Source organism: Tauraco erythrolophus, chromosome 5, assembly GCF_009769465.1.
Source record: "Tauraco erythrolophus isolate bTauEry1 chromosome 5, bTauEry1.pri, whole genome shotgun sequence".
Taxonomy (NCBI): domain Eukaryota; kingdom Metazoa; phylum Chordata; class Aves; order Musophagiformes; family Musophagidae; genus Tauraco; species Tauraco erythrolophus.
In genome coordinates, this window is record NC_141469.1 from 31282107 (window position 1) to 31301681 (window position 19575).

At 36.8% G+C, this 19575-nt stretch overlaps 1 protein-coding gene across 3 annotated transcripts in view; it reads left to right on the forward strand.

Moving 5' to 3' along the window:
- Positions 1-19575, forward strand: part of RGS12 (regulator of G protein signaling 12) — an 80144-nt gene that overhangs the window by 9873 nt on the left and 50696 nt on the right. For all 3 annotated transcript variants that reach the window (XM_009985601.2, XM_086611592.1, XM_086611593.1), the window contains exon 2: positions 7518-7637. In XM_009985601.2, coding sequence (XP_009983903.2) covers positions 7518-7637 — 120 coding nt within the window. The remainder of the gene's footprint in view (positions 1-7517; positions 7638-19575) is intronic.

Below are 19575 nucleotides of genomic sequence, written 5' to 3' on the forward strand. Positions count from 1 at the left end.
AATATCATCAATACGTGTGAGTCTTTTTGAAAACAGATTAGGATAGTACTGAAATGTAGGTGGTTAGTGTTCTGTGCCTAGTGTCCTTTAGTTCAGGAGACAAGCAATAAATTTCATTTACTTGGACGTGCAGTGTGACAGGACAGCCTCTTTTCTATGTCTTTCCAGAGCGCATAGAGATCTTACATGAAATTTTGCGTCGTTCTTGATTATATTATAGGCCTAAGTGCCATTAAAAATGCCACTGTAATGGTTAGAAGGCAGTGAAATGTGTCACTATCATCTGATTAGTAAAGAGGTATTCTTCAAACTGATCAAATCCATTGACCAGTACTGGTGAATAATACCATTTGAATCCTTTGTCATATTGGTGCCCCCCCAAATATAAATCATTACAGGAATTGCAGTGTAATTAAAGCCTGTGGAAAAGCTATCTGTAAAGTTTGAATGATGCTAGACCCTTTTTAATTAACCCTCCCCCACCTAATCCAATTTCGTGAGGTGATGTCAATCCGATCTTCCCTGTTCCGCATTGCTATAGTGGGGCGGTCGCTCAGCTAACAGGACTCGTAATCAAGAGAATGGGCACTTAGGGATGGTAGTGGACAGCAGGGGAAAATTAAGCCAAATGGTCCAAAGCAGGATTTGAGGCTAATATTGAAGACAGAATAATATTGGTATCAACTACTTTGTGCTATGATGCTCCAAAACTTGCAGTGTTTTTTGAGCTTTTGTGCCCTGACTATACTGGCATTACTGTTGCATCCCTGTTTCCCCGTCCCTTTTCAGAAGGGTCTAAATTAGGAACTTTCTTTCTGAAGTCTCAAACTGCCTTTTTTGTAAAGATGAACAGCAGCCCCAGACTGACCCTTTTGTTGTCTAACATCCGAGAGTAAATTTGTCATGTTTTGAATATCCACACCAGTTTCAAATTATGCAATCTGTTTATCTGGGTTCTGAGCTATTATGCAATTTACCATACGAAGTCATGGAGTCAAACCTAAAAGCAGTGAGAGTTTTTAAAAGCCTTTATAGCTGGAAGTAGGAAAAATTAAAATTTGATGATTTTATAGTTAGTGTGATTAAGCTCTGTGACATATGGAACGTAACGAATTCTATATTAGTTGAGCTCTTTAAATTAAAGCCTTTTAAATGGTGCTATTCCTTCCCCCCCTTCCAGCCCCTCCCCCTTCCTCGATAAAATCTGTGAATGTAAGCATCTTCCTTCTGTTACGTGCTTTTTAAAGGCAATTAATCAGAAACCAATACTGAAATTGACAGTTTTTTTTGACACTCATAAACAGTTTTTGTTAAAAGAATCTAATTTATTGGACATTTTAGTATAGGGAGATGCTTATGTGAGGAGTTGACTCTCTGGAGCAGGATGGCCAGTTGTGGTCTGAGTAGTGATGGTTGTTTCTGTTGCAAGCGTGGCTTAGCTGGATTGCGTACGACTCCCCAAACTGTTTTTCTGATGAATTTTTCTAATCCAGCTGGTAAGTGGTCCCATGTGGCCGTTCTAGCATGTGCGTGATCCTTTTGTATTGATTATCTTAAATGCTCAGGACAGAAGGTAGTTTACTTGTTCCACCTGAAAAGAATGAGAATACAATTTGTATTACATTATTACATATCAGTATCTATATTTTTATTTTAGAGCTCTTAGAACTTTGTTCATGACATGAAATTACTTTCTTACACTTTTTTTCTCATTTTTAAAAATTATTTTACTCTTGTGCCCATGAGTCTTGTGAGAGTCACTTTCATTGTGAAACAATTTTGAAAGCATTTGAAACCATCCTTCTGTAAATGTAGTTGATCAGGCTTGTTAAAATAGTGGTTTTTTTACTTTTTAGATTAGCTCCCCTTCCTATATTTTACTTCTCCCTCTTCCTATTCTTCCACATAGCGGCCAAAATCTCTGTCCCATAAGATTCAAGCCCTTTAGTTTCCCCTCAAGATCACAAATTGTAATGTTTTTTCCATGAAAAGATTAAATTTGCTAGATATTGTAAAGCTGGCCTAAGCTTCACAGTTTTTCTTTCTCCTTGTTTTCCCCCCTTCTTGATTCCTGTTGCCAGCTCCCTGTATGTTGTCGTTGTCAAGGATCCCTGAACAGCTAGCAAAAATCTTCCACTTCCTTCATCTCTTGTATTCCAAGGGCTGCCAGCGTCCTCTCCTTGCTGCCTCTTTCCTGCTCCTCCAGCTTTAAAACTGTTGTATCAGAGGAGAGGAATCTCATTGTTGTAGAGAGACACAAAGACTATGTAGTAGAAAATGGAAATTTCAAGTTGTTCTCTATGACAACTTGTTATTAAAAAGTTACAATACTCGATAAATGCATTTGCTAGAATGTGAAAGAGCATGATACAGCTCATGCTCTAGCTGGGAGTTTCTTTAAGCTAATTGAAGATGTTTTCTAAAGGTGTTTGGTTTCTTTGAGTTCTGAATAATTGATAAGATTTCATCGACGTGTTTCTGTGCACTCAAGCTCCAGGTTAGAGTATCATATTGACTCTCATAGTTTCACATTGCATCTCTTTAGTAGTACCAACTTAAAGAGTTTCTGTCACTCTCAGGATGGAGATGGCAGTGAGCATCATCAGTTATGTTGTCATGACTGGATCCGTGTTAGAAATGGGATTGTTTCATTTCGTAAATTATAGTTTGTTGTTAGTGGAGATGAGGGGGCAGCCTGGTGCATCTTGGGAGCTGACATGAGTGTCAGAGGCACATGCAAGGTCCTTTAAGCCAGCACAGCTGCTGAAAAAAATGTTATATGGAATTAATGCCTAACTTGTTTATTAGTTAAAATTACCTCTAAGAGCCCATCCTTTTTCTTTCTGTCTTTAGAGAACTAGATTTGTGGAAGATACCATGTATTGGATCATTTTTGTGCTCTCTGTCCCTCTATTTGCAGTCTAAGGCATCATGTGCTTCTTCACTGCCTCTGTCTTGCTAATACATGAAGTACAACATTTTCCAATTTCTCATTTATGCTTTTCTTGTACACTTTTCTTGTTATCAGACATAAACTGTTCTCAATCGGATACATTCACAAAGTGGTGCTGTATCAATCCTTCTCTGATGACTTTTGTTTTTAATGCCTTTCTTGTCAGCTAGATCAGAAGGTAACGTCCACAGGGCCAAATATTCAAGTTAAAAAATAAATTAAAAAAAATTTGTGTTCGAAGGCAAAAAAAGACTGTAGTTTGGTTAGTGATTGATGGTTATTTCAGGGGAACGTATTTGCAATTACCATTTCCTGTTAGCCTAAGGAAAAGGGGTGATCTAGTCATATATTAAAAAAAAAATATACCGACACATTCATTGTCCTGCGTTTTCTCTTGTGATTATACATTTAACTGGTATTTCTGTCCGTACTGGTTCATAATTTTTACTTTGTTCTAAGAACAAAAAAAGGCAATGGATTTTTTTAGAGCATCAGCATGAAATACCTTTAATCCTTTGTTGTTTTTCCTCTCTGTCTGCCAAATCATAACAGGATAAAGGCTTTTAGAGATATGTTCTTTTGTACTTTCACCATGATGGATAGCAGTAGCAGAGTTGTAAGTATCTGTATGGCAAAATGCAGAGGATGTATTGCTGTAGCATATGCTTTTCACTAATCAACTTGTTTTCACACATTTCTGTGCTTTTCTGTTTGTTTCTGGGTTCCTAAAATGAAGACAACTTAGTGAAGTATCAGATAGACTTTAGTTTCTAACCCTGTTCTGTAAGAGGATTTGTTAGATTATCTTGAATATCTAGATGTTTTTAGAGTTTTCTTTTATAGATTCAGCAACACAGTGTCTCCAGAAGAGAATCTTTAAGATATGATACTAAATAGTTCTAGGGCTTATAGGCAATCTGTATTTAAAACAACTCCACAGCCCAGTGTTCACGTAGCAAAATTCAGTGTTTTAGTTCGGCAGCTAACAGTGAATGAAACAGCATTTCGTTGGTCAAATAGTGTGCTGTTTTGAATTTTTTTAGGTTCATTGAATGTTTTTTAATATCTGTTTAATAGTGTAATAAAGGCTTTTAGGAGTATGATAATTTCTTTATGGCTAGCAGACTTCAAAATTTACATTAACATCAGTCATTACATTAGCAATCTCTCTTTGCTCAAATACTGTGGATTTCTTTAGCCATGCTGATGAGTACATTCAAGCTGCAATGGCTGTTCTCTCTTCAAGTCATATGGATGCTTTTTTTTCCAGCTCTTCAGAGTCCCATGAAAAACATTTGCCGAAATGTTGCTGCTTAAACTATGTGATTCTTTCTTTCTTTGTGTGTGTGTGTATGTGTGCAAGACAATTTCTGTAATTGATCTGCAGAAGGAGGTCTGCCTTCATAGTCTGAATGTCTGGAATCGAGTCAAGAAAGGATGAAAAGGGAGATTTTTCAGCACCATTACCAGGAAATTAAATACTTTGTGAACTGCAGTCTTTTTTTTCAGCAATGTCTTCCTTAATTTCCTAGATTATTAATTTGATTCTTCAGAGCATGGAAGAGTTTTTTGTCAGTTGAAAACATTTTCCTAATTGCAGTTTTTATCCCAATGGGTTGGGGAAATTGTTAGCTCAGTGAATTTTTATATTTTGTAATCGTTTCTTAAGCACTGTTTTATTCTCAGTCTTTTTTTTTCCCCTCGCTCTTAACTTTACCATTCCATCCAGGGCTCAGTAGTGAGTTTTGTGTAAGAATGTCAGAAACTGTAAATAAAAATTTTGATTAGATTTACTGATTTACTGTTCTCTTTTCTACTACTACACAATTTGCAAGTGTTTTTTGTCCACTCTCCCTCTTTCTCTTTGTTGTGTTTTTGACCACAAATAGGTAAGCAGCACTTACTTCTACAAGGAGGCATCTGGTGACAATTAGTCTTATCTAGAATCTGCTGCTCACTGGAATCTAATTAGATTTATCTTCAGGCAGTTTGTTCCTCTTACTTCAATTTGCAATGTTACTGTTTCAAAATTTTGTTGAGTGTATGTTCTCTAGTTATATGTCTTAATCTCCCAGAGTCATATATGGCAATCTCCACTATTTGAACATATACTAGACAGTTTATATTCTTTTGGGGCTGAATTAGAAAGAAAAGTGAAAATGTATTCGTTATTCCAGATAGACGTGATTACTATTGATAGTTTTTTTCCTTTGTTTCCTTTCCCCAGTTTTCTTTTATGAGAGATAAAGCCCTCTGAGGGACGCATATTGTTTTGAGAAATACATGAAAGACCATTAAACAAAATCCATACTGTGTAACTATTACATGAGTTTCAAAATACCCATTGTACTCACACTAATGATGTCATTAATTTCCCTGGCCTTAGAATTTGCTGACCTGTTCGTAGTCTGATCTGATAGTTTTTTCAGTAATTCACAGATTAAACATTTCAAAATTGCAAAACTAGTGTGGTCATACTTGACTAGTGATGAAACCTAGTAGTTTTACACACGTATTCATGGTGCTTTAACAGGAATGTACTCATACAAGGGAAGCCATGTCAGTGTTTTGGTATGTTACACGGTAATAGTAGTGGATACTGCTGAATTTAGTCAGGGGTTAATGTGGCATTCACTGTTTGACACAGATTACTGCATTAGGTATAAACTTTCAGTTTGGACAGGAAAGACTGCTGTGAGTGTAAGGTATGAGCCAGGTGTGAACCACCTCCGAGGTACCTGCCTGGATGAACAGATGATTTTAAAAGTGGCTCAGAAAGACAGGAACTGTCCTTATTCCAGCAGGTGCCATCTGTGAACCTTTACAGAGGACAACTTTCCTGTCTTCACATGTAGTTGATCATTTTAGCAAAAGCCACCTTAGCTTGTTTATACTGCACTTTTAAATGTTCTCTTAAAACCAGTTCATCTTCAGTTGCCGTATTTCCAGTTTTCCTTGGCATAACTTGCCCAGTTTTCTTCTCAGCCAATTTAAAAAACCTTTAGTAAATTGAAAATTGAGAGGGAAGGAGATTTCATATAAAAATGAATCACTGTTAATACTGAATGAAGAAGCTGGAGTCTCAGCCTGTTGCAGTGATGAACCCTGCTATGTACTTTGGAACTAGGTTCCTGTATACTGTGTTATGTCTTGATATTTCTACGAGCTTGTAAATGGAGAGTTGTGGATCCTGGTGACAGTCAGAGCCCTGTTGCTAAAGAATAATATTGAGTTGATTGGAATAAGCAAACAGGCAGACGTTGCCTGTTGGATACCTTATTTTTTATTGCAGTTAAGGAGGTTGTGTAATATTCTCAGTGCTCTTCTCTACTTTGTATGAATGGTTGTTAATGTGAGATTATAAGAATGTGAAATTTGTGCTTGTTCTTTTGGTTAATGTGATGTATATAGACTTTCAAACAAGTGATCAAAGGGATACCAAAATATTTCAGAATTTGAGAGTGCAGCAACTTGCCCAAAGGAAGAAATAAGTACAAATATAAAATTTAATAAATGTTACGAAGCTGCCAATAAGCAATTATAAAAGTACTAATAAATATATTTTTAAGCTGTGATGAAGAAAGATGCTGGTATGAAATAGAAGAAAATTTACTCTGAATTAAACTCCATTATTTTCTAAAGTGAAAAAGCATCAGAAGACAGGGAGGAATTTTCCCCGCATTGAATGTTTCAGTGAAAGGAATCAGAAATTTCAGGCACATAATCACAAGTTTTTTGTAATGTAGTGAGTTTATGTACATCTGCTTAGCACCAGTCGCTGACTGTGTGCCTACTCTTAGGTTTAAGCTCACATTTTGCCATTTAGCATAAACTAGTTATATATATGCTGAGCTGCTGTAGCTCAACTGACAACTGGTGACTTTTTAAGGAGAGAGTGTGAGTATAGGGAAAAGAGAAAGCTATTACGTTTAATTTATTGCAGTACTAATTCTAGTCAGGGAACATCCAAGTGAGTGAGTTTGTTTCCTCAGAACAAAAGTTCCTGCATTTTGTACTGTGTGATTTAAAAATGTTGCACTTGACAGTAGCAAGTGTTTTGGGAAAAAATGAGTAGTGAAAGTAGGCTTTTTAAGAGTATGGAGAAACATTCCAACAGAAGTTGGATGAGATGATTTTTAGGATGGTAGTTTCCTATGGAAAGAACAAATATTTTGTAATTGTAAATATTTTCCAGCTAAGACGGTAAAGAGTTAGGATTGTCTTGCTTTTAATTAAGCTTTGTCTGACATGTAGCATGTGTACGCTTTAGCAACCCAACTGATGACTCATGATTATACAGTAACTTCATGCTGAATATTTATGATATTTGACTTGAGACTGGAAAAGTCATAACTTTAATGATTTTAATACATGATTTTACAGGGGCATGGCATGTGAGCGACTTGTGTTGAAATTGTGGTCCTGGTACAGGTTTGCAAATCCATCTCCTTGTAATTCTGTACCTATCGATGTTTGAAGTTTAGATGCTGTCGCTATAATATCAGCATGTATTAAAATTAAAGAAGTAAAATAATAATAATATATTACTTTCTGTTTTGTTTAGGGTGCAAAATTTGGACATCCAGTGGGATTAAATCAGGCTCCTCCCCCGCGTTCTTCTGTTCGAAGATCATTTGGAAGATCTAAGCGATTTAGTATTACTCGTTCTCTGGATGACCTTGAGGTAATCAACTTTCACTTAAAACTTGGAATTGAGTCCTGGAGAGGAACTTAGAGTAGTTAATGCTGATCATTAATAAGAAAAAGAAATATCTGTGTTGTAATAAAGTTACTAATCATCATATGGCATTTATGTGAGGGGAATATGCATTTCAGGCATCACCTGAGTTTTTCAGTGTTTTAATAGTTTACATTGATGCCAGCAGTGATCGTTCTTTCTGTGGGGCATTTTGACTTTATTTTACCCATCTCAACATGTCATGTAAAGCAAACCAATACAGTTTTGCTGATCAAAATGTTCATCATATCTTTAGAAATCATTGTATCATGAGATCATATAAAAATCAAATGCTCATCATGGTCTTTTTTTTTTTTTCACTCAGCTGATGATCATTGCATTGAGAAAATTTTGGGGGCTTAAATTTGTTGCTGGATCAGGCTCTTTACATAACTTCCTAAGCAATGTAGCTTACTGAGTATGGAAAAAAATTTAAAAATACTTAAATAGGTTTTGTCTCCTTATATGTCAGTAGCTGTGAAAGGGAAATCCTAATCAACCTGGTGTTGGTCATTGGTTATGGTGATTTTGAGTCTTTCTGAGTGTAATATAATAACACTATTTCATATCTGGTATAACCTGGTATAACATCAGCTGATGCCTGGGCCTCAGTGGCCAAACCTTGTTAATTTTGGTGAAAACAAGGAATGAAAAGCCATCTGAATTTAAAAAGCTGCTCCTCCTGCTCGGCTGAGAGCCTCCCTCAACCAGCTGTAGGAATATGGCTTCATTGTATCTTCTAGTGTGCTGCTTCAGGAAAACCTGACTCATAGTGATATGAAGGTGAATGGAGAGATTTTCCCTTACCCCTTTATCATGCTTATCTGGAAGAAGGTTTGTGGTTGGGGAGAAAAAAAAGTACGTGCAGAGCTCTTGGCATAGGACCCGTGTAATACATATTATACTGCTCTTCAGCATGGGAGGGAATGTGGCACACTGATTCCTCTAGATGGGAAGGAGGTGTTTAAAGAGTGTTTGAGATGAGAGAAGGAAAGAGGGAGATACTCTGAATTTCCTGCTGTGGGAAAATGTAGGAAGAATGGCATTTCACTGATTCTGAACTAAAGGAGAGGGGAGATCAGTGCACTGGATTTTTAGGGAACAGAATATATGGAAGGAGCTTCTGGTGTACTTAGGGAATGCAGGTAGGAACTGTAATTACTTATTTCTCTGATGTTTTAAAGGACAATTTTCTGGTCTCTTTCTATTTTGTTTGAAGCTTTTAAGTGTCTTCATTTCTTTGTACTTGTAACTTTAATACAGTAAGTGCATAACTGAAAAACAGAGCAAGATCCTCTGGATAAAGCTGTTTGGAACTGTCTAGGTACATCTTAATCGGAAAATGGTGATTCTTCTAAATTAAAAACACTTGCTACTGCATGTTACAAGTTTTGACAGAATTTCTGGTCACAGTAAGAGAGAATCCTCTCAGAATAACTAAGAGCCTATTGTTAGTAATTCAGGTGCAATAGGAAAAACATGGTTCACACCATGTTCTTCCAGATTCAAATTTCACAGATTTATACGCACGTCTCATATTTTGAACACCGAGAATATAATTTAATTTCTGTTGTAGAAGCTGTTTTACATTGCATAAATATTCATTAAAATAGGGACTTGGTACTTACTTTACTTACTTGGCACTTACCTTAATTTCTGAAACATGTCATAGTCGCTGTCCTAAAAAGTCAATTTTTCTCGCATTATATCTTAGTTGGTATTTGTTAGTGCATATGAATTGAGTAGCACCAACAGGAGGGATTGAGATGCTGTCTGTGTTACTCAATATCCTCATTCTTAAAACTGTTACTTTGGTTGGGGAAACTTGCATTCCAGGTCACGATATGAATTGGACAAAGAAACAATCTGTATTAAAATCTGTATTTGGATAAATGCTGCTCTCTGTCAATTGCTTCTTTTCACTTTGAAATCTTTTTTCTCTCTGCATGCCATAAGAGAATGATATCCGAGCCACCAGGAGAAACACTAACCCAGAGAAGAATTAAAAAAAACCCTCATACGTGAAAGTCAAATAGCGTTGAAGTCTTTCAATTTTGGTTCTAACTTTAATGTTGCTACTGCAGCACTTTTCCCAAGTACTGTTAACACTAAGTGTAGTAGAACACAGTGGTGTTAGTACGTTTAGTTTATTTCAGGCCATCTATTTAGAGTTGCTGGAAGAGGAAATAACAATACCAGGAAATTCTTAGAGACTCCGCCTTTGGAATAATGATCATGAACATATTATATAGGCTACTCGGTTGTTTTTGTGTTCTTTCCAGTTATCTCAGCAGGATGGATAAGGTACTAACCCAAACACGGAGTTTGAAAATGAATATGCTTCTCTGAGCTTGTGGGTTTGATTCCTGCTGGCATCCAACTTAGCCTTCTGAATTGAGCAGTATAAATAGGTTCCATGCAGTTTCTTTTATGGACATATGCTGAACACTCTTCATTTGCTTATGAGGCTGAAGAAGGCTGTCTGGATTCTTTGTGGAAGCATGAACTTCTCTTGTCTTTGGAGCTGTGGTGTGTGAAATACCAGCTGTTAGTTTTGCTGCCTTCTGCCATAAGGTGGCGTGATTTCTTTGCAGTTTGTTTTTCTTTTGCATCTATCCAAGAACAAAACATACTTTTAGATACATTATTTTAATAAATAAAAACAATGATTGCAAGGGAATATTTTACCTTTTCTTTTAAATTTTTATATTATGGCTGGCTATACATGCACAGACAATATTTTTGCAAGGTTAGAATTAGCTGTAATGATACAGCTGCCCCTCCTTAAGCGTTTTCCTCTTAACTGCAGAAGCTGTGTTATACATAGAAGAAAACACACAAGTTTGTAGGATTAACGTCTAGGTGCTGTTTTTACTAATAAGACTTTTGTATAAGATCATTTTATATCTGCAGGGATCAAAATAGGATGAGAGTGCAAAATTAATGGATGCAGTTATGCTATGACTATGGTACGGAAAATGTCTTGCAAAACACAAAATATGCAATTTTATTTCTGAACTGTGAAAGTTGTGCATATTCACACCAGGGCTGAATGTGATTATTTTGTGAGTTGGAATTGAATTCAGAAAATTAGCGTGTCTAGTATATGCCTTAATTATGTTGTTTTCACAAGAAATGTATTTAGAACTTTTTATTAAATTACAAGAAATCTGTTTTTATTAAGAACAGATTCCTATTTTGTATGTATGTAGTCATAAATTTTCCTATGTGAATCGTTTGTCATTATGAAATAGTGTCCATTAACAACCATGTTAAAATTATGTGATTTCCACCAACTGTACTTTATAGCATGTCTGCAGCTTCATATTTGCAAAGTGTAGCTTAAGCTAAATGGAACATCCATGATTTAGGATTATTTAATACGTGGGCTAATGAGAGAGCATGATCTTGTCTTTCTTCCTACTTTTCTTCCCTGTAGGTAAGTGCCACTACTCTCATCCTCTTGCATGATTCTGTCCTGGCAAAGACATTGTTTATAGATTTATAAACACATTAAAGGTGACTGTGAGACTGCAGAGACTAGAACACTGCCTTTGTAAAAATTTACATTAAATAGAGTAATCCTTTTGCTCATAAACAGTTTTGGAAACAGATTCCATAACGCTTTCAACTGTAGCTTGTTCTATTAATATTTTAATTTTTCTTGAGATCTGTACAAATGGGGGCCCCTTGCAGTATTGCCTTGAAGTCAACAAATTTAGGTGGCTCCTCGACAAGGAGAACATTCAAAGCTGTTGCGTTTCCTGAAAATCATTGTGGCACTTGTACTTTTGGTATTTCTCTGTGGTTAAAAATAGGGCAGAATAGCATAATAAGAGACATAATATCTTAGGCAAACAAGTGAGTATTGTTACATTATCTTTTAATGTAGAGATCTTTTTAAAATTAAAGACTATTTAATTATTTTAACTGAATATCAGGTCAAAAAACATGGATGTTGCTGCTTTTCTTCTTATCTTCATCCCGTTTTGTTAACCTGAAAGCTATATCCTGTGTGAAAAAGAACATTTGTTGGATCAAATTTCTAGAGTTTAGTAATGTTTTCCAAGTTGGAGTTTATCATATATTCCTTTTAAAAATCAATGTGAGTAATTTTGTTAGAATGTTCTATCTTAATTATAACCATTAATAACATAGTATTGTTAGCTGTTATTATAGATAATAATGCTTGATTTTTTTTCTGTTTTGTTAATTCCACTGAAGAAACTTTTTTTGCATTTCATCTGCTAATTGAACGCATACAACACATCTCTTTGGTATGAGATTTTTATACTAATGAATGACATGTCTCTGCTGAATATTAGCTTTGGCATCTGTAGGCAAAAACCCCTAAATGCTCATTTGACTTAATAATGAGTTTTTAAGTGGGTACCTGTCTTTGACTGATTTAAATATTCAGACAAAGCTTGCACAAGGAGATAATAGCTTATCATGTTAGACCAACTAGTATACTAGAAAAATCAGACAAGAAGAGCTAAACAAACCCTAAACTTTTCTCACCCTGTCAGTTGATGTAATAAAAATTACTAACTCTCCCTGCAGAGCTTGCTTCACTGATGTTCTTAGATCATCACCATGACCACAATGCCACCACTATGGCTAGTATAATTACATGATTTAAATCAAGAAGCCTTTTCATTCTCAGCTTATAATTGTGAATTTAAAATTTGAAAATAATGTATATTTTTGTCTTAGGTTTCGCCAATTTTTTTAAGTTATCATAACTTTCCATGGGCTGCCAGCATGCATACATCCCACCATATACTACCTTAAGTACTGCATCTTTTGCATATATTTTGTCCTAATTTTTTTCTAAGATATAACTGACCAATTGACAGTTTTACTGTTTGCTTTCATGAAGGTGGAGAAAAGGCCAGTTGTGAAATAAAACTGCATGCAAGAATAAAATCTTCATTTTTGTACGTAAAAGGTAGTTCTGTGTTTTTAGCGTGTTAATAATGGAGTTCTTAAAGGGCTACTCCTTTCCCATACACAGATACTCTGGAGTCTGAATGCTAACACAGCCCAGCCCCTAACACTGCTGTTTTGGAAGCCTCATGGATCTGTGACCTAGGTCCTTTGTTTCTCTTTTCCCTTTGCTGGAACCTGTCCGATGTGGCTCGGTGGAGTAGGAGTGACTGACAGATCCTGTTTCTTGGAGCGTGTCACTAGGGATCAGCTTTTAAATCGGTGCAAAGCATAAGATGCATGCTTAGTGATCTTACAGTCACTTGCTATAAACAGCCCAGACCCTCTTGCTGAACTAGAATATGTAGCTTTAAATAGTCTAATTTAGTCATGACATTAAACACTGATTTCTTTATCGTGAATTACTGTGGTGTATGTGGTCATGGAACTGTTCAGTAAGGCTTTGAAAGCATCCAGTGGTTTCTGCCAGGCATTCTACTGCTCTGTTCAGACCTTCAGCTGTTACATTGCTGGCTGGAGTTGTTTACCTGCTGTGGTGCGTAGTGGCTGCACGCCTGTGCTGGTAAGTGAAACAGTGCCAGGACATGAGGGCAGGCAGGGGACTGCGATATTTGTCCTGTCACGTTGTTAGAGTTGTCATTTTTGTGGCTTCATCCTGGGCCAGCTAGCGTATTTTCAGAAATGATTTCTGGACATGGTTTAGATGTTAACCTCAACTAGCATCACTGTGCCCAGCAGGCAGTTTGGATGCAAGCAACTTGATTGGTAGGAGGTTGGGAGAGCTTGGTGGTATGACAGTGACCAGAAAGCACCAGCTGTCTTTGGAACTGCACAAGCTTATGGTGCTGTTTATTGTACGGACATAGCCAGTGTGTCTGTAGGTTAGCTTCATCTCATCCTGGATGATGCCCATGTTATCACTTCGACTTTTTTTTTTCTGTCATCATTCTTAGTATTTCGTAAAGACTTCCAAGGGCATAATTTTTTCATGTTTGATTCTCTAGACTACTATATTAAGAATTTCAAACTCTTCAGCGTACTCTAGAGAATCTTCGTCAGGCTTTTACTTTGGCATGTGTGATTTTTATCAGGTACTTTGGTTATATTCTCTATTACTCCCTAAAGAAAGAAAACATCATGTTAGCAGTATACATTTATTTTTTCCACAGATTGTGCACTAGCATTAATGTTAAGCCTTGGTATTTTACACTCTACGATATTTTTTAAAGCATTACCAATTTATACTCTTAAGTTTTCCTTACATTTATACATTTCATCATGGAAAGTTCCTGTGCTCTTCACACTGTTTTGTAAAGTATCTGACAAAGGTGGGTTGGTCAACAGATGAGTACAGTTGTGTGTAACGCCTTTATTATGAATTGGAGATATTTATTTGTAGATACAATCCAGAATGTTTGATTTTTTTTTTTTTTTTCCCCAGATGCTAAGAATAATGGGATTTGTTTTCTGTTATTGCAATTGGTAACATGACCATACTGCAGTCATTTTACTGTTTTCTCCTGCTTTTGGGTTATTTTCTTTACTTCAGATTCCGGAGAAATTTGCCAGGTAAATTTGCATGTAAAAAGCAGAATAATTAGAGAATGGGCTGAAAGCTGGATCTCATCTGGACTTTCTTTGTGAGGTGCATATGGTAATGCTCATCACAGCAATGCTCACCCAGTACTTTGGTGCCTGAGAAGAAACCGGCAGTGTTGCCTAGGATGGATTCTGGAGGGAATTGAGTCCCCATATGTGCAAAGACAGTTGGCGCTGTATGGAGAAACCTCTCCCTAGGGAAGCAATCAGTACATTGTCTGACTATCCAAGCCTTGTTGCCTCTGGCCTTGGCTCTCCAGCACAAACCAATTTCTGTCACAAATCCAGGGACTGGATGCGAACTTGTATTTTGCTTAAATCCTCAGGCAGCAGGGCTTACTTCTTGTCAGTAGCCAGTACCACTATTCTTAAGATGTGTGATTAAATGGATGCAGGTGAATTCATAAACTGTCAGCATCTCTGATGTAGTCATGTTTGTGGAACTACAAGGATCAGCCAGGGTGAACAAGTTGAAGTAACCACGTGAAGCTACAGAGGAGTCATATCCCTTAGTTCAGCAATATAATGTATCAGATCTTGGTTTTGGCTCTATTCTTTTGGTTCTGGTTCCTTGAGTAGTGAAAAAACAGTGCTCTCAGAACTGGGACCCTTGGTAGGTGGGTAACCTCTCAGGAGTGTCTTTCTCCATAACCTTTGGTACCTAGTGTTCTTTTAAAATTGGGCTTGCTGTCTTTGAACTAAAACTCTTTACTCTCCTGGGTCTAATTCGTGAGGCACATTAACCCCCTGTCATCAAGGCAGAGTAATAAGTTATAGCACTGGGGTCTCTTATTGAAACCCAGAATTATTTGCTTCTTAAGGTTGGCCCTTGCTTCAGTTTCTTATGTTACACTTGTTGATTCAAGAGCATCTTTTAAGGCTCCTCCCAAGAAGGTGAGCAGTGAGGTGAAGTTACTCAAGGTAATAAGGGCAACAGCAGTCTCTGAAGATGAGAGCAGTCTGCTTTTGTAAGACTGGATGACTGGACAACGAAATGACAGGTGAAAATGTATGCAGATAAATGTAAAGCCATGCAAATGAGGCAAAATAGCCTCAACTTCATATGTCAAATGATATATATAAGTCTGAGCTGACTGTTTCCTCTCAGAAGTGAGATCTTTGAGTTATAAGAGACAGTTGCGTGAAAACATCAGCTCAATCCAGTAGTAATGAAGCAAAATCTTAATGTTATGAATTATTAAGGAAGGAATAGAGGAAAAAAACCCCCATATAATGATTCCATTGTATAAATCAATGATTTGCCCACACCTTGAACATAATGTTCTGGTCTCTATTTCAAAAAGGTTACAATATATTAGAAGTGGAAAAGGTACAGAAAGGCGTAACAAGAGTACAAAATCATGGGTGGCACAGGAAAAGTAGTTGAGATTGACTGCTCACTGTCTCCTTTGGGACAAGAAGTCAGCACCATTAATTAAAGGTAGCTGGAGCCAGGAGCAAAACAAACAGAACACGATTGTTCATGCAGGAGGTGAGTTGGTCTGTGGGACGCCTCACCACCGACTGCTGTGGATGCAAGAAATTTGCATGTCCTGGAGGGAAAGTGGACGAGTACTTGGTAAAGAGAGCCACTGGGGATTATTAAGGAGACAAGCCACACCAGGTTCAGGAAATCTCCTGGAGTCTTGGAGAATATAATCAGGGAAATGTCCTAGATGCTGCCCTGTGCTACTTGTCAGTAGACCTCCATGTGTGGCCACTACTGGCTTTGATAAACCTGTGTTTTGAACTGATTCTTACGTTCTTAGACTTGAGGATGGACTTCTTAACCGTGGGATTATGGATTGTACTCTCACACAGGAAGCCGTGTTACTTTTCACTTGGTGTAAACTTGTTTGTAAGGCCAAGGGCTCGCTGACCGTTGGATCTCTTAGCGCCACGTAACTGCCGCGGGCTCTGGGAGCATTTACTGTTTGTGCTACAGCTGTCTGAGGGAGAGGGCACCCACAGCTTTCCTGGGTAGAGCTTCTGCTGCAGGACAGATTGCCCAGGCACTGCCCAGGGGGAGTGAGGAACTGGGTTGCTGGTTTCCCACCTCGGTTCCTACCCTCCCTCGGCTGCTCCCCCTGGTACCTGCGGTGTGTTTTTGTCGTGTCACAGGCTACTAGGGGTGAGGAGGGATTTTTGCTCTGTGAGATCTGAATTAAGGCCTTATTGAATGAACTGAATCAGTGTTTCTGGAGTATAATCACAGAATAGATACGGCACAAATGATAGCATTGTGTAGCTATCTGTGAATTATTTCTGGCCCTGTCTCCATGCTTAAGCTGCTGGGGTTTTGGCTATAAGCTGGTACCATTTAATTTTCACTGTCCTCATGGATTTATCAGTCCAGTGAAGTTTAAAAAAAAAAAAAAAAAGAGGAATCACCTGTGGAAGCTTCTACTAGGTGAGCTAATGCTTTTTATTCAATATTAAGTCCTCAAAACATTTCATCATTCTTCTCATATTTAAAAATACACAGTAAAAATGCATTCTCTATTTCACTCTGGACAGAGGAGCTGCAGAAGAATTAAGCATTACTTGTTGGGCAGAAAGTGTGTGCATTTCTTTCTGAAAATGCACAGATATTGCTGGTGTGTCTGGAGAGTAGGTGTGGCATTGAAAATTGTGAGAATCATGTTTCACTTGTAACGCGATCCTTGTAAATGCCAGTGCCCTGCTTACGCAAAAGAACACGGAGCATTTTGGTAGGATGAGATAGATTGCATAATATGCATACATGTGATTGTAATCATACTGAGACACGTACCTACATGCCAGAAACTGAAATAAATTTGCTGTGAGTCTTACAAGTTTTAACAATTTATTGTTTTTATTTAAAATATTTTTAGACTATATTTTAAGTATTTTTAATAAGGATTGATGGCCTGGTTCGTTCAGATAACATACTCATCAAAGGGGAATGTATTAAAGAAAGAGAATACTTCAGAGGAGAAAACGATGTTGACTCAATGCTTAAGCAAGTTTGGACAAACGTTTAAGACAGAGTCCTGTAGGCCCTTTCTGAATGCATTTTGCATTAGCAGATTCCTCAGCAGCATGCTGTTGTCTTTACAGAAGCTTTATTGTTACACAGGACCTGCCTAAACAACATTTTAAAAGCTGCCAGTTCCTTTTGATGAGAAGATACAGAACCAGTATTGAGGGCGGAGAATGTGCTGGGGAGGGAGGAGAATGGGAGAGGTGTTGATAGGGCAACAGACAGAGAAGCCTCATTTTTTTACTGGACTCTGGAAGAAGTAAATATGTGTCCAGAAAGAGCGTAATGATCAAGTCGAAGGGACTGTTTCTTAACAATGAGCTATTAAACTGTTGATACATGGAGAAAACTTTTACTGATAGTCAAGTGTCTGTAAGTATAAACTTTTGTTTGTCTAAAGCAAAGAGAAAACAGGAGTGTGGTTTAATGACTAGTCTTCCGAGCTAAGAAATCTTGCAGTGAAATATGATAAATAGTCCTTCTAAGGATTCAATGAGGTTTTAAAGAGACAAAGTTCGTAAGTATAAGTATTTAAGTTGACTTTCTATATAAGCTCTGTTATGAAATTAAGAATACACAATTTTTATAGACATGTTTAAAATTTCTCTTGAGGATTGTAGAGCTTTTAAAATGTGGAATGAATATAGTAGATATGCAGATACTTCTCTAATTAAGTTTTTTATTAATCTTTCACTTAAATTTCATAATACTTGCACATGTGTTTCCGTAAAGCAAGAATGTCATGTTATAGTTGTAAGTTACCTTCTCATTGTTACAGTGGTTTTTTTTAAGGCAACTAAAGTGATTTTTTTCTTCCAGCTTGATTTTTATCTAATAAAACAGAATCCGGATGGTATGTGTTATTTTAATAACTGAAAATAAATGAAAAGTATTCGTAGAACACAAAATTTCTGAAGTGTAGAGACTTCAGACTAGCTTTAGCTTCTTGTTTCTCAGAAAACTTATTTCGTAAGTAAAGGTTGTAGCTGTATTATCAAATTTTGACATTGTAGTCATATTCTTTATGTCTATATATCTCAGAGTATAATTGTCTTTAATGCTAAAAATATAGCAGCAAAACTATCAGTTTTTAAAATCAAAAAGGGAAGAAACAACTGCAAGGCTTAGGAAGATATATATGCATTGTTTACTTAAAAATTAGTAGCTTTCATGCTCAATTTTACGTTGATTTCCTCAATCTATTGATTCTTAGAGGCTCAGTCTGTAGTAGTAGGAAATTCAGAAGTGGCTTAATGTGTTTCGGTGATCTGTCACTTCATCGTATCCTCCTTAATATGTCATTTAATTTTCATTTACTGTTGGGCTGCAAGTCACCTTCCATCAGGATGTGCAAGTTATGCTGTTTCTGCATGTCTTTATTAGTGGAGAGAATTCAGTTGTCTTAAAATGTTGATCAACAGAAGGAAATGAATGGTAATTATTTGGAAACATTTGTGGAAAAGTGTATTTTTTTATTATCAGTTTACCGTCAGGCTCTACAGAAGTATTTTTCAAAGTTCACAATACGGCTTTCAAAACCAAATGTTTGGTTTTTGAGTAGATTTCTGGATGGCAAATCTTCCTGAACTTGGTGATTAAGATGTGTAGATCCGTCTCAGAAGTGCAGGCAGGCAGCAGGGGGCACTCGGAACAGCGGTTTGCATCCGTCCCTTTACTGCACTGAATTTACTGTATGGGAAGTCTCAGTATTTAACGAGGCGGCTTGTATTTCAGTTATTTCTGCACGAACAAATTCCAAATAGTTTGGCTTGAAAATATTTTTCATTAATATTGCCTTGGAACAAGAAAGACTTTTCTCTTTAAAATTGATAGAGGGAAACCACAATGTTGTAAATATGAGAATCTTTCCTCTTTTAATCAGTAGCACGTATGGGGCCTGTTTATTGTTGAGTAGCTGAGAAATCACTGACAGAAATATATCTGGACACCATACAGAAATTTGAAGAATTAGGGAAAAAAACCCATTTTATTTTACAGCAAAGTTTTCTTAATTTTTATGTAGGCTTTTCAATACTCCTACTTTTTATTTCAGTAACTAGGGTCAGTAAGCTAAATCATATTCTTAACAGATACTTTTTCTCTGGCTTTCATGCAAATAGTTGTTACTTTCTTTAATATGAGATAAAAAAGAAGTGCTTGGTGTTGATAGGATTTCAGTTTTTTGATGGTGCATTCTGCCAATGTGAAATTTACTTTAGGAATTTGTGTGACTAGGAGCTGGTCCAGGGGATTGCCTGTTTCTAGTTGCCTGGCGTTTTTTGTGTGTTTTTCTTCTTTTAGGAGTCAGGAATATATTAAATCCTATTCATC